The sequence below is a fragment of the Lonchura striata genome, chromosome 18 (genome assembly GCF_050655825.1).
Source record: "Lonchura striata isolate lonStrDom1 chromosome 18, ASM5065582v1, whole genome shotgun sequence".
NCBI classification, from domain to species: Eukaryota; Metazoa; Chordata; class Aves; order Passeriformes; family Estrildidae; genus Lonchura; species Lonchura striata.
The window spans coordinates 7630150-7642550 of NC_140720.1; the positions used below are offsets into that span (position 1 = coordinate 7630150).

The 12401-nt window shown below is 51.3% G+C and overlaps 1 protein-coding gene across 26 annotated transcripts in view; it reads right to left on the reverse strand.

Annotated features, from left to right (window-relative positions):
• The window catches only part of CACNA1G (calcium voltage-gated channel subunit alpha1 G), a 143533-nt gene that overhangs the window by 88711 nt on the left and 42421 nt on the right, over window positions 1-12401 (reverse strand). For all 26 annotated transcript variants that reach the window (XM_085556808.1, XM_085556804.1, XM_085556809.1 and 23 more), the window contains exons 2-3: window positions 8997-9108; window positions 8392-8525 (exon numbers count right to left, since the gene is read on the reverse strand). In XM_085556808.1, the coding sequence (XP_085412934.1) occupies window positions 8392-8525; window positions 8997-9108 (246 nt within the window). The remainder of the gene's footprint in view (window positions 1-8391; window positions 8526-8996; window positions 9109-12401) is intronic.

Below are 12401 nucleotides of genomic sequence, written 5' to 3' on the forward strand. Positions count from 1 at the left end.
TTACCCACCCAGGTATTTATGGAGGACAAAGCACATCTTCTCTCAGCCTTGATTTTGCAAATTCAAATAGATCAAGTTCTTCCAGCCCCATCTCACAGACAGGCTCTCTGCTTCTCAGTCCCAACCTTCCTCCACGCTTGCCCTGGTCTGAATTAATCTCACCTGATTAGGAATCAAGTTTCTGGAGGAGGTTTTGGTCACTCCTTGCACCAAGGCATCGGTGCCGTCCCGTTCCTCCCTGCTGGAAATCCCACAGGATCTCTCCGTGCTGTGTTACGTTTGCCTTGCTGCAGCACGCTGGAGGCTTCTGTTCCTGCTGTGATCAGCCAAACCCACTCTCCTCCTTCTGGCCCCCAGCAGGTGAGGGGGGCCCCAGGCTTGAGAAGGCTCCCCTTCCAGCCCCCATATAAACAGCTCCATGTTCAATGCAGTGAGGATCTACCTGACATGCTCTAATGAGAATGATGATGATCAAACCATACCTAAGTTTAAAATAAACTCAACATATTCCTCTCTGCTTCGCTGACCCCCACAGCAACGGGACAGTCCCAGGAGATGGAGGTGGGACATGCACATATGGATACTACGAATTTGTTCTCAGCCCCCTGACCAGAAAAGAATGCAGTGTATTCACAAAATCCCACCTGATCTCAGAGTGGGAAACCAGTCCCTTCCTCAGTGCACAAGACTCCCTGCATTGGGCAAGCTTTGGCTAAGGTGAGGAGAGGGGCAGTGGCTTCCCTGGCTTTCACTGCTGTCAAGTTTCACTCGCTGTTCAAAGAGATTTCTGTATGGTTGGCAATATTCAGGTAAAAAGCCCATATCAAACATACAACTTTTCTTTCATCCATTATTAAAACAGAGGCTGCGAGCAAAATTCAGAGCAGCACGTGGTTAAATGCACCAAGACAAATCATTTTCTGATTAATGACAGCTCCAGACGCACTTTGAGAGATGTGAGTGCTTGTAAGCTGCAAAGGATGTGCTGTAAAATGCATTTTGATTTAACTTATTAAAGAACAATTATAATGCAGAATTTAAAGGAACAAGCTGAACAACAACCCAGAGGCTTAAGCAAACACTTGAAGACCAAGACCAAGAGCAAGAAGGTGGTCTCCTGCCTCTGTTGCTGGGCACTGCTACCAGAATTGGTGTTACCAGCACTGCCAAGCTCAACCCCAGACACAGACTACAGGGTCCACACCTTGGTGGTAACCAACAGCTCAAGTGCCTTGAGAGAACTCAGTATTAGAGAAAAGAATGTCAGTAAAGCTCAGTCACTAAAGAGCAAGTCCAGTGAGAACACCACCAGTTCCCAGCTCTAAGGTCACTTCCCAAGGCAAGGGGAAGCATGGGAAGAATCAATCCACATCCCCGGCAAGGGAAGATACTCAGGGAGAGCAAATGTCAGGGTGTCACCAGCTGGTGAGGTGACAGGTACATTTACCAGCATATATAGCATTTATGCATTGGAAATCTGCAGTGCAAAAGGCTCCTGATGAAGCTTCAATTCAAATGTCATCTCTGCTCAGAGGGGAAGGCATGATGCCTGTCAGCACCGCTGCCACCAACCTGGTGCCCAGCCAAGTTAAAGGCTCAGAGAGAAACTCAGCATTAAATAGGATGGATTCACAGCTCGTCAGGGTGATTAGCAACCCCCGATCACTGGAGTTATTCAGAAGGAAAGCGGAAATATTTAGGACTTTCTAAGAATAAAAGTGGAGCATCTGCAAAGCCAGACATACAACGGGCTGCTAGTGGGAGGCAGAGAGGGAGCTGATGCAAACCTTTGGCAAATGCTTCTCCAAGCACGAAAACTCCCAGAGCTCAGCTGACAGGCAACAAGGATGGCTCAAGATGGACCAGGCAGGAGGAATTCATTCCTATTCCACCTGGAGACAGTGAGTTGGAGCATGTTGGGGTTTCTCTCGTGTAAAACCCGACGCACCATGAAGGATTGCCTGAATGCAATGCTAGGCAGCAACCTGGAGGCAAAGGGCTTCCAAAAGTGATGCTCAGAGCATCACAGGAAGGGTTCAAGCGGCTCTGCTTACCAAGAGAGTCCCTAACAGGGCACAGAAATTCCAGAGAAGTCATTCCCACACCTAGCCAGCACTGCATCCCTGAAGGACCCTGCTCTCAGCTCTGACTCTGGTCCCATCGCCAGGATCACTCCTGCTCAGGAAGCAGATGTGAAAACCCAGCAGAGTCACACAGAGAGTTTCTGCTGAGAGCACTTTCCAGGGAAAGCTTGAACTCTCCCCTTCCACAGCTGGGTGCTGAGGGTGCTGCACAGCCAGGGGATGTGACCAAGGTCACACAAGGAACGGGTGGCAAAGCAGCAGTGGCTGCAGGCAGGGCACCCCCGAGAGCTGCCCACCCCCTACACACTCAGAGCCCTGCACTGCTGGGGAGAGATAGGCTGAGATTTATTTACTGCGTTAAAAGGCTTCAAAAAGCAGGCATAGAGACACCCTTTATCTACAAAGCACAGCCATCAGTGGGTGATATTAAGCCATCGGTGCTGGAAAAGACAAGGGGAAATTATTTAGGTGGTGTATCTTCAGAAAGCTGGAATGAAATTTCCCCCCGCTCTCGCCAGCTTGGCTGTGCTCTGCTTTCATTCAGCGGCTGCGTTTGGAGCCTTGCGACTCTCACCGCATTCGTGGGTGTTGCTTAATTTTAAAAATACTCATTTCAATCAAGCTGAACAGAAGAAAAAGAATAGCACACAGAGAGCATGAACCCTGCAGCCTGCTGGATCTGGCTGCACCATGTGTCCCAGCCAGGACACTTGACTAATGAGGCTTTTGAAGCAGCAGCAAGTTCAGCTGAAGAACTGAACGAAACAAAAGAATTTCCTTTTTAAAAGTCCTAAAACTGTAAAAAAAACTTCCAGACTTTTCACAGGTGGATTTGAGTCAGCTCAGCTGCGAGGGAGAATGCTGAGGGCTTTCTTTTACCCAGCAGGTTTCTGTGAGTCAGGGATGCAGCTTGTTCAGGATGCTTTGCTCCAAAGGCTGTGGGAAGGCAGCACGGAGCATCCACAGCCACGGGTTTCATCTCTGCCCAGGTCTTGGCTATCCTTTATCCACCCAAAAGTAACTTAAAACATTAAATTGCACAGCTCAGCCCCAGATATCGAAGTCCTGGAGGTTCATGATGACGAGTATTGGCTTGATGTTCTGGCACTTCTGCTCAGAGCACAAAGCACCTAATTTGGGATTAGTCAGGACACTGTGAGGCCGTGGAGGAGGCTCCCAGTTTCCAGGACACTCAAATCCATCCAGGACACTCATATCCATCCTGGAAAGCCCAGGAGAAGCCCTGGGAGCAGGTTTGGTGCAGCTTTCTCTGTGGCCCAGAGGGGCTGTGGCAGTGGCTGCACATTGGGTAATTGTGTGTGCAAATCAGCCTCTTCCACGGGCAATTACACCCCGGTGCTCGCCCGGGGTGCCCAGGCAGCACAGAGGGTACTGCTGCCACGTCCTCGTGTGCTGCTCCTCAGGTCAGACAGCTCAGCAGAGGCAGAGGGAATGGAAAAGACACTGCCTCCCTGTTAGTTTTGGTTTTAAGGGATGAAGAGACTCATGTACAGGGGAAATCAGCCTTTGCAGTGGGAGCTGCAGCAGGAGCTCCCGTAGGCAGTCCCCCACCTGAGCCAGGAAGCTGAAACAGCCCCTTGATCAGCCTTGTACAGCTCAAATGCCCTTCAGAGGAGTCCTGCCTGCCTTTGGAGTGATCTGGCTCTGTGGGATGAAGGCAACACGCTGGAAGCTTCTCCACGAGCACCCAGCAGGAATCTTGCTCTGGCTGCTGAAGCCATGGGATCACAGCTCCCTGCAGAGACCTGTCTGGCACCATAGCCCTCCTTCCAATTTCTGAGCTAAAGAGCTTTTCGGACCCCATCCAGATTTAGATGGAGCAGGGATGGAGTGGGGGCTGTGTCATCCCTTTCTCTCCTAGGAGCACAACAGGGCTTCCTGCAGCCTATTTCAGCCCTGAAATTCAATGCTCAAAACCAGGAAGGAGAAAGACATCCTTAAGGTTGTTTATGAAGGCTTCAGTGGAGCTCACTGTTTAACTCACAGCCTTCCAAAGAGAGAAAAAAATATCACAACAAACATTAGAAATGTTCAGGAAACAAAGAGAGAAAGAAGTGGAGTCTGTTCCTGAATTAAGCAGCCTGCCAACCACCAGCAGCCCCAGCTCCTCTTCAGTTGTAAGCGAAATATTCCAGAAGTGTTTAACTTTCCTACAAAGTCTTTGAAGAGGCTTGTTACCATTACAATGAGCAAAGCACAAACAGGGCTCTTCAGTCTTGGCCAAACAACTGACTGAGCCTGGAGTAACCACAGACCCACACAGCTCAAGCAGGGATGATGCACAGCCCTGCTCGGTGGGGAGCAGAATGTGGGCACAGGAAGGCAGAGAAGAATCCTATGAGCTCTGACAGCTCCAAATTATCCCCTGGTGTAAAGCTCTCTCACAGGAAAACAATAAACCATTAGGGATTTTTGTTGTTTTGGGGTTAGAATTCTAGAATAGAACTACAAAATCTTCTGAGCTGAAAGGGAACCACAAAGATCAAAGCCGAGCTCCTGGTTCTGCATGGGATAACTCCAAAATCACACCATGGGGGTTTTTGATGAGGATGGCTTAAAGCCCATTTCAATCTACACAGATGCAGAGGTCGTGGAAGTCCTTATCTGAACAAAGCCAGAAGAAGCTGTGTTCCTGCAAGCTGCTGGGACTGCAGCAAAGTGTGGGGCTAGAGCTGGCTCCAGCTGAGCAGGAGGGAGACCTCAGTCTGTGGCTACCCTCTACTGAGCAGAGAAGGTGCTCCTGTGCCCTGCGGGAGGATAGTGGGTGCTGGGTCCTACAGTGGCCAGGGAGTCACCAAGTGAGGGCACATCTCCATCCCACAGCTGTGGCTTACCAGCCCAAGCCCCAGTCAGCATTCAACTGAAACCACTTCTGCATATTTTGGGATGCAAACAAGCACCCATCCTCAGTACATCTGTGTCTTATGCTGGGAGAGGTCAGAATGACACCGAATCATCTTTAGAGGGCAAGAGCTGCTTGCAATGCCTGTTAACCTTCAAAGTGTTCTCTCGCAAGCAAACTCCCCAAATGCCCTCCTCTAAAAATAATGCAACATAATTATGCCATTCATCACTTTTTTTCCCTCCCCTTTTTCCCCATGCAGCTCTGTAACCTACAGCCAAAGCCATGTTTCCCTAAGCAGAGTTTTGATAATACAGCACTATTCTCATCTCCGGCAAGTTTTACTGTAATTACAGAGATGTGTTGCAGACATTACACACTCTATAATTAGCACTAATTGCATTACATTGTCACAAAGAAGTCATTTACACTCCACGAGTTCATGAGATGGGTCTGGACAGTTTAACAGAGATGAGAAGCACTTAATGGCATCCCACAGAAGTGGCCAGCAGGAGCAAGGACAGCATCCAAGAGGCTCTCCCAGACCTCCAAGAGGGAGGGAGATTTGGAGCACAAATGCACAAAAAGGCTTCTCCACTAACCTCTGTCAGATCTAGAGAGTTCTCAGAGAATGGGGAAGATGAAATGCTCTAAGTTGGAACTTTTTTGGGAGGGGGGAGGGCCGGTGGGGGAGGGCAGTGTGGGTTGAAGCCTGTTCTAAACTGGTGGTGGCTGGGAAGGATTTCTGTGGATGCTGTGCCCGTGGGAGTGTACAGCCCCAGTATGACATGCTTTCCCTCCTGATGCCCCACAGATCCAATTTGCTGCTTCCCTTCTCCCCTGGCATCACTCTGCAGCCCATGAGAAAGGGAGAGGCAGGGGAAGCAGGAGAGCTGGAGCTCAGGGTCCTGCCAGCACTGCAAGCTCACACCGAGCTGCTGCTTCCCTCCTCCCATGGCCTGCACATACAGGGCAGAGAAAAAACCTGAAGGCAGAAACAGAATGGCTTCATTGTGGTCACTGGGAGCACAGGAAAACCTCAGTCTCCTCCCCTGGCATTTCACTGGGGAACCTGGTTGAGACCCTTATGAGAGACCTCCATAAAAGCATGGCTCGCTTTATCTGGTATCCAAGCAAACCCAGCTGGGTTTTGAGGATTGCCCTGGCACACACTCTCCAGGGCCCCAGTTTGGCTCTAGACTCTTTCCTGACACCTGCTCAGATGCAGGATTCCTCCATGCAGAGCCTGGCTCGTCCCTTGCTCCTGTGCTCTGCTGTGAGCACTGTGGGCTGGGAACCAAAGAGCTGCACTAAAGGGCTACCTGAGGAATTTCCCTCTGTCTGGTTGGGATTTGACCCTGCAGCACTTACAGTGTTTTTAACCTATAGCTTAGGTCTACTAAGGGCTTGAATCCTTTATTTTTTTCTCTGCTACAGCAGTGTCCCACTCCTGCAGCCCCTTTGGCTTTCCCCGGCACTCAGCAGGCTCTCCAGGATTGCAGCAATGCTCTCAGTAGGATGCAGCACCCCAGGATGGATGGGCTAGGATTGGAGGAGAGCAAAAGGGCACAAAAGGGAGCAGAGAAAGCCCGTGCTGGAAGAGGAGAGGCTCTGCTTTGTATTTAAATGCAGTTAGATCCTTTGCCAGCTGAATTGGTTTTGACGGGGCACAGATGGGAACAGTTCATGCACAGGGAGGAAGGAGCCATCACTTAGTGAGAGGCAAAGCTGACCTGGCAGAAGGCACGAGAGGGTCAGGCCACCATGCTGCAAAAAACCTCTGCAGCAAAAAAATGTCTCTGCATGATGGGGATGGGGGAGCAGCTGCTGCAGGGGGGGATCTGTGCCACTCTCACATACCCAAACATCTGGCCAGCTGCAGCAGGGATGCAGAGATTTCTTGGCTTAAGCAAAGAGAAGTGTGATATTTTGGCAGAGGAATAAGGATGGTCTCCCAGCTGGTGTCCCTCTAGAGTGGAGATCCCATCATGGTGGGGCCCCACAGAATGACATCAGGGATAAGTCTGGCTCCAGAGGTTTTTCAAGATCAACAGGCAAAGGCAGGACCAAGCTGGGAGGGCAAGGTGGCAGTACCCTGGCACAGTGGAGCTGGGAACAGCCCTGTGTCTGTGACCATGCTTCCCCAGACAGGTGTCAGGCCTTGCTTGGGCTGGGCTCTTCATCATAATTAATTCCAGTGTAAGACATAATCAACGAGAAGAAATAAAGGTGGCTTAGCAAGCTCCAGCCCGTGGATGTGCTGCTGGTGTCTACAACCCCACCAGACCTGACTGGACCTGTGTTCCCTCTTGTCCAGCATCCCATCACCGCTGTCCCTAACATTGCTCAGACATTTCAGGAGAAATTCCTGAGCCTTCTCCTAAACTGAGGAGCCAGAGGCTGGTGGGGCTGGAAACCAGAGGTTGTGGCTTCCTGCAGAAAACAGATTTATGGGGACAAATACAGCTCTTGGGTCTGAAGCTCACTGAACCTTTTCACCTCTGCAACTATGAATTTTTCAAGCCAAGGATACACTGGGAGACCTGGCACCTCCATTTTACTGCTCCCAGCTGACTAGCAGAGGTATGAGGCATGTCCCTGTGAGGTCAGCACTAAGCAAAACTCAGTAACATAAGCAAAACTCAGTAAGGTGTTGTCCCTTTTGGGCCAAACAAGAAGGGGCTGTTGCCCCTTCTTTGGGACACCAAACCCATGCCAGGCAAACAAGCTGGGAGAGGTCTCTGCTCCTTTCCAAGAAAATCTAGTAAATTTGATCCCTAGCTCTATCAAAAGAGGCAAAACCCAACTGTTTTCCCAAAAGTTTTGGGGGTCTTGGGGCAGGGAAGGGAGGTGAGGGTCAGCAAGAAATTTGTGTATCAAAGAAACTCAGCTCAGTGGCCAGTGGCCAAGGACTTTTCATGTGTATTTCCAGCCTCTGCCAGGAGACCCTCAGATGCTGGAAGAGCCTTTAATTCAAACCAGGTGCCTCTGAAAACACTCAGAAAGGAGAACTTGATCACTTTCCCTCAAGAGAAAAAAAAAAAAAGGTATAATAATGAGGGCAATCGTGCACGTTTCAGTGAACAATCATTTCTAGCACAACCCTCCATGCTCCCAGCTGCCCACTCCAACCACGGAAACTGAAACCTTTGGTGGGCTGCAGGGAGGAGAGCCAGGCACAGTACCCAGCACAGCAGCCCCAGGCTGGTCAAAATGCACCACAAACTTTTGGTACCCTGCCCTGCTGTGACCATGAGCTGAGCATCAGCTCTCCCTCAAGCTGCTGAGAGCCCCAGAGGGGCAGCTGCAGCTCAGGAGTGATCCCTGCTGGGAAGCTGGCATGGACATCACCAACAACTCCCCCAAATCCAGTGCTTGCCAAGCAGATCCATAAATAACAACAGAGAGACTCAGGAAGAAGGGGACCTGCCTCCCCAGGCCTACCCTGCAATGACGATGAAGAAGTCCAGGCGGTTCCACGTGTCTCCCAGGTAGCATTTCTTCCCAAAAATCCCCAGTGCAATCATTTTGACGATCATTTCCACAGCAAAGAAGGCAAAGATGAAGTCATCAAAGCTCTGCAAAAAAAAAAAGGAAGGGAGGAGGGATGCTCCTGCACACTTGCACCAAGGGAGGGAATTAGAAACCTGAGTGCAGGAAGGTCTCCTCTTGCATCTCTAAAAGCTAAATCCCTGGGAAGAAGCTGTGCTGAGAGCAGCCCTGTGTCTTCCCCAGCCCAGATGGTCCAACAGCGCCCATAGTGCCAGAATAATGGGACAAGGATATTTTGGGCTCTTCTTTCCCTGACCTCTAGATGGTTGGCCTTCCCCAAGCACTCCAAGAAAGGTTTAGCTGGGCTGGGGCTGTGCCTGACAGCACTGCACGTTCTCACCCGAGCACCAAAACCAGCATTTTTCAAGTGCTCACAGGACAGCCAGTGCAGGCAGAACCTGACATCCTGGGACACCAGGGCTGGAGCCAGCCCAGTCCCTCCCTCCCTCCCATCACCCTGAGGCTGGTGCTGAGCTCCCGGCACGCCGGGGCCGTACCTGGAGGATCCGGCAGCGCGGCGAGTCGCAGGCGATGTCCTCGCAGGGGTGGAACATGCCCAGCGTCACGCAGTTGAGCAGGATCACCAGCATGCTGACCCTCTCAAACCATCTGCACACGCCCGTCAAGGAGGCAACACACCCAGAGGTGCATCCAGGAGAAGCAACGTCTGAGCTGGAAAGCTTTTCCTGGTCTTTAAGGCCAGGAGCAGAGCAGCTTCCCTGCGTTAGGCGTTCTCTGGGTTTACATGTTGATCTGCCTGTGTATTCTCCCTGTGGGAACCCAGGGCTTCCCTCTGTCTGCCCTGGCAGGTCTGGGACCGTGGCAGGGGTCAGGAACCCCCCTGGACAGAGCCCCCAGAGACACTGTCTGTGATCTCTGGCCATGCAAAAGAGTTTTCAATCTTACAGGATGAATTACAAGCTCTGAGTGTTTGATATAAGTAATAATTAAGAGTGGCACGGGTGCAAAAGTAAAATTTTAGGATTCTAGATAAGAGGTTCAAAGGGGACAAGATGGAGGAAATTGGGTGTGCCTTGTCCTTTTTCTCCTTCTTCATGCCCTCCAGGTTTCACTGTGGTGTTGGCATTTTTCTGTTGGCTCAGGCTGGGGACACACTGTCCAACGTAGGTGACAGATATTGGCACGTTATTGTAAATCCAGCCCAGGGAGTTTCTGGTATTTAATGTTTGTAACATCCCACTGAGGGCAGAGCCCCACACGCTGCCCTGCAGGACAGAGCTGGGCAGGGCAGCAGAACATGTGAGAGATAAACAGAATAAACAACCTGGAAACCAGCACAGACCAATTCTGGCTTCTGCTTTGGCAGGGGGCTGACAGACAGAGACTTTCTACAATCTTGGAATCATCAATACCTCAGATTCCAACACTCCCCATGCTGCCATCAGTGGCTACAGCTGATGTGAAAACCACTCTAAAATGGAAGTTGCATGGCAAGAGTGCTGAGTGCTGACGTGATGGATTAAAACATTTAATTAAATGAGCGATATCAACTTTTAGAAAAAAACTCAAAAACCCCACACCATTAATTTCCTCTCCTGGCGTTTTACAGAAAAGCACTTCAACATTACAAATTCTATTAACCATGTCCCAGCTTATCCCAGGGGTGCTTCCCCAAAGCCGCTGCTTAAACTCTCATTCCCAATCCAAATCAAGACTGTCAAACCCATTAATGAACAGCCTAAAAGCCTTTAAGTGAGGGCCAGCAGAGCCCATTCCATACCCTGCCTCCTGCCCCTCAGAGCAATTCTGAAAGAGCTGAACTGCTGGAGCAGATGTGGGATGCACTTTTGGGGCAGAATAGAGTGTGCTGCTGCAGCACATCCCCTTAGGGATGGCTCAAACCTGGTACCCACTTCCTGCATCCTTCTGGGAGCATTTCCAGGAGCACAGAGATGGGAAATCCAGGCGCTGGTTCAGCGTGGTGCTGGGGTTATCTTCCAGCCTAGCATGAAAAACACCCTCTCGACTGCCAGAACCCACAGACAGTGGGGCCATGCTCCTGCCTGAGTGCCAGCAGCAGCTTCTATGCTCCAGGAAAATAAGCATGGCCCTTGTCAGACGAGAGTTTTCACTGCGACACGGCAGCGGGTGGTGTTGAGGAGCCCGTGCTGTAGCGTTATCTGCCTGGGGAAGCTGAAGGTGAGGATGATTCAGCAGGTGCCTCCCCACCCTGCACCCAGGCCTGGGGCTGGCAGCTCCTGCCACCCATCCTGGGCCAATTCCTGGAACATCACACGGGGCTGAGTCACGGTTTGGTTGTCAACAATCTGCATCTCAACTGGGAGAAATGTTTACAGGATATTGGGATCGACATTCCAACTGTTAGGGTGGGGCTGTGGGCTGGGATATTCAGCCTAAATATAATCCTGTGGGGGCAGGCATGGAGGGCAGCCAGAAGAAGGGGCAGCTACTGAAGGGAATCCCCAGCCTGGGGGGATCCCCCAGCAGAACCAGCCATGTCCAGGGCTCTGCCAGCAAGGAGCTGCAAGGCCCTGGGGAACATAAAGAATGAAAAAAAACCCTGTATGATCCCAAAGGGGTGACAGAAGGAATGTCACCTTCGTGGGCTGTGCATGCAGGGAAGGGAGGATGTCCCAGGACAGCTGGGTTGGTTGGGTCAGAACCTGCAGAGACAGATGGACAAGTCCCAAGATCCATTCAAATTCTTCCATGGCAGTTCACAAGAGCCTTCACTGCATGTGGATCTCCTCCACACACTCCAGCCCAGCTTTTGCCCCTGGGGACTACAAATTCCTGGGCAGGCAGAGATGGGCACACAGCCATGGTGGGCATCAGCTTGGAGCTCTCTGATCTCACCTCCTCCCTGCCCAGGACCCAGCACAGCCCTAGAGCTCACTCAGGGCAGCTGAGCAGAGCCAAGCCCACCACAGCCCCAGCGTGGCACTGAGGGATAGCAAAGGCTGAAATGGAAGAGCACAGGATGGCACCAGAGACACCCTCCCTGTCCTTCCCTGGCATGCCACAGTCTGCATCATGCCTCAGCTGCCCCTCAATACTCATTAGGGTGCTGGCACTGGTACCAGTGACTGACTGCAAGTGGAGGGAAGCCAGGAGAGTGCAGCCCCCCAAGATGCCACAACCTGCCCTACCAAAGGGCACCAGCTGTGGCCAGCAGGGAGATTTGGGGACCAGCACGACATCTGTACCTCCAAGAGGGTCCCCATGGCACAGCCAGCAGCCTGTACCTGCCCAAAGACCTGGTGCCCGGGGCCAAACCTCCCACCCTGGCACAGCCATGGCCTCCCCTGTGCTGCCCACCACGGTTCTGGTGAAGGTGCCCCCATCCTGTCCTGTCCCCCCATCTAGGGCTGCCCTCCCCACATCCCAACTTGTCTTGCAGGAACAAACATCTGCAGGCAGGAAAACAGCCTGGAGAGGGGGGAGGACCGAGGGAGAAGGAGGGGGTGTTTATTTGCTGAGGTTTTTTTACCCCAAATTTAACTGCAGACCACTTATCAGCACATTTCTCCCTGGAGCACATACATTTCGGTCCAATACAACACTTCACCCTGATTAAATATTCCCGGGACAGGCACCCCAGCAGTGCCAAGGGCAGTATGTTAATGTGCAGCTGATAGATCAGAAGGTTGGGGAGGAGTGTTATTTTTTCCCTCTTCTTTTTTTTTTTTTTCCAGCTGAATGAAGATTCAAGCTCTTTCTTCTGCTAATGGGATTTTCAGAGGCACACAAAGTGCTGCTGGCTATGGCTTTGTACCGACCCTCCTTTGAGCAAGAGGCTGACAAAGGGAAACTCTTCAATTAGCAAAAGCAGAAGGTGCTTTTTTGAATGCCTCTCCCTGCTGCAGGGCAGGCAGGGAAGGGGCAGATCAGCTTTGGGGAAGCATCAGAGGTAGTGATGG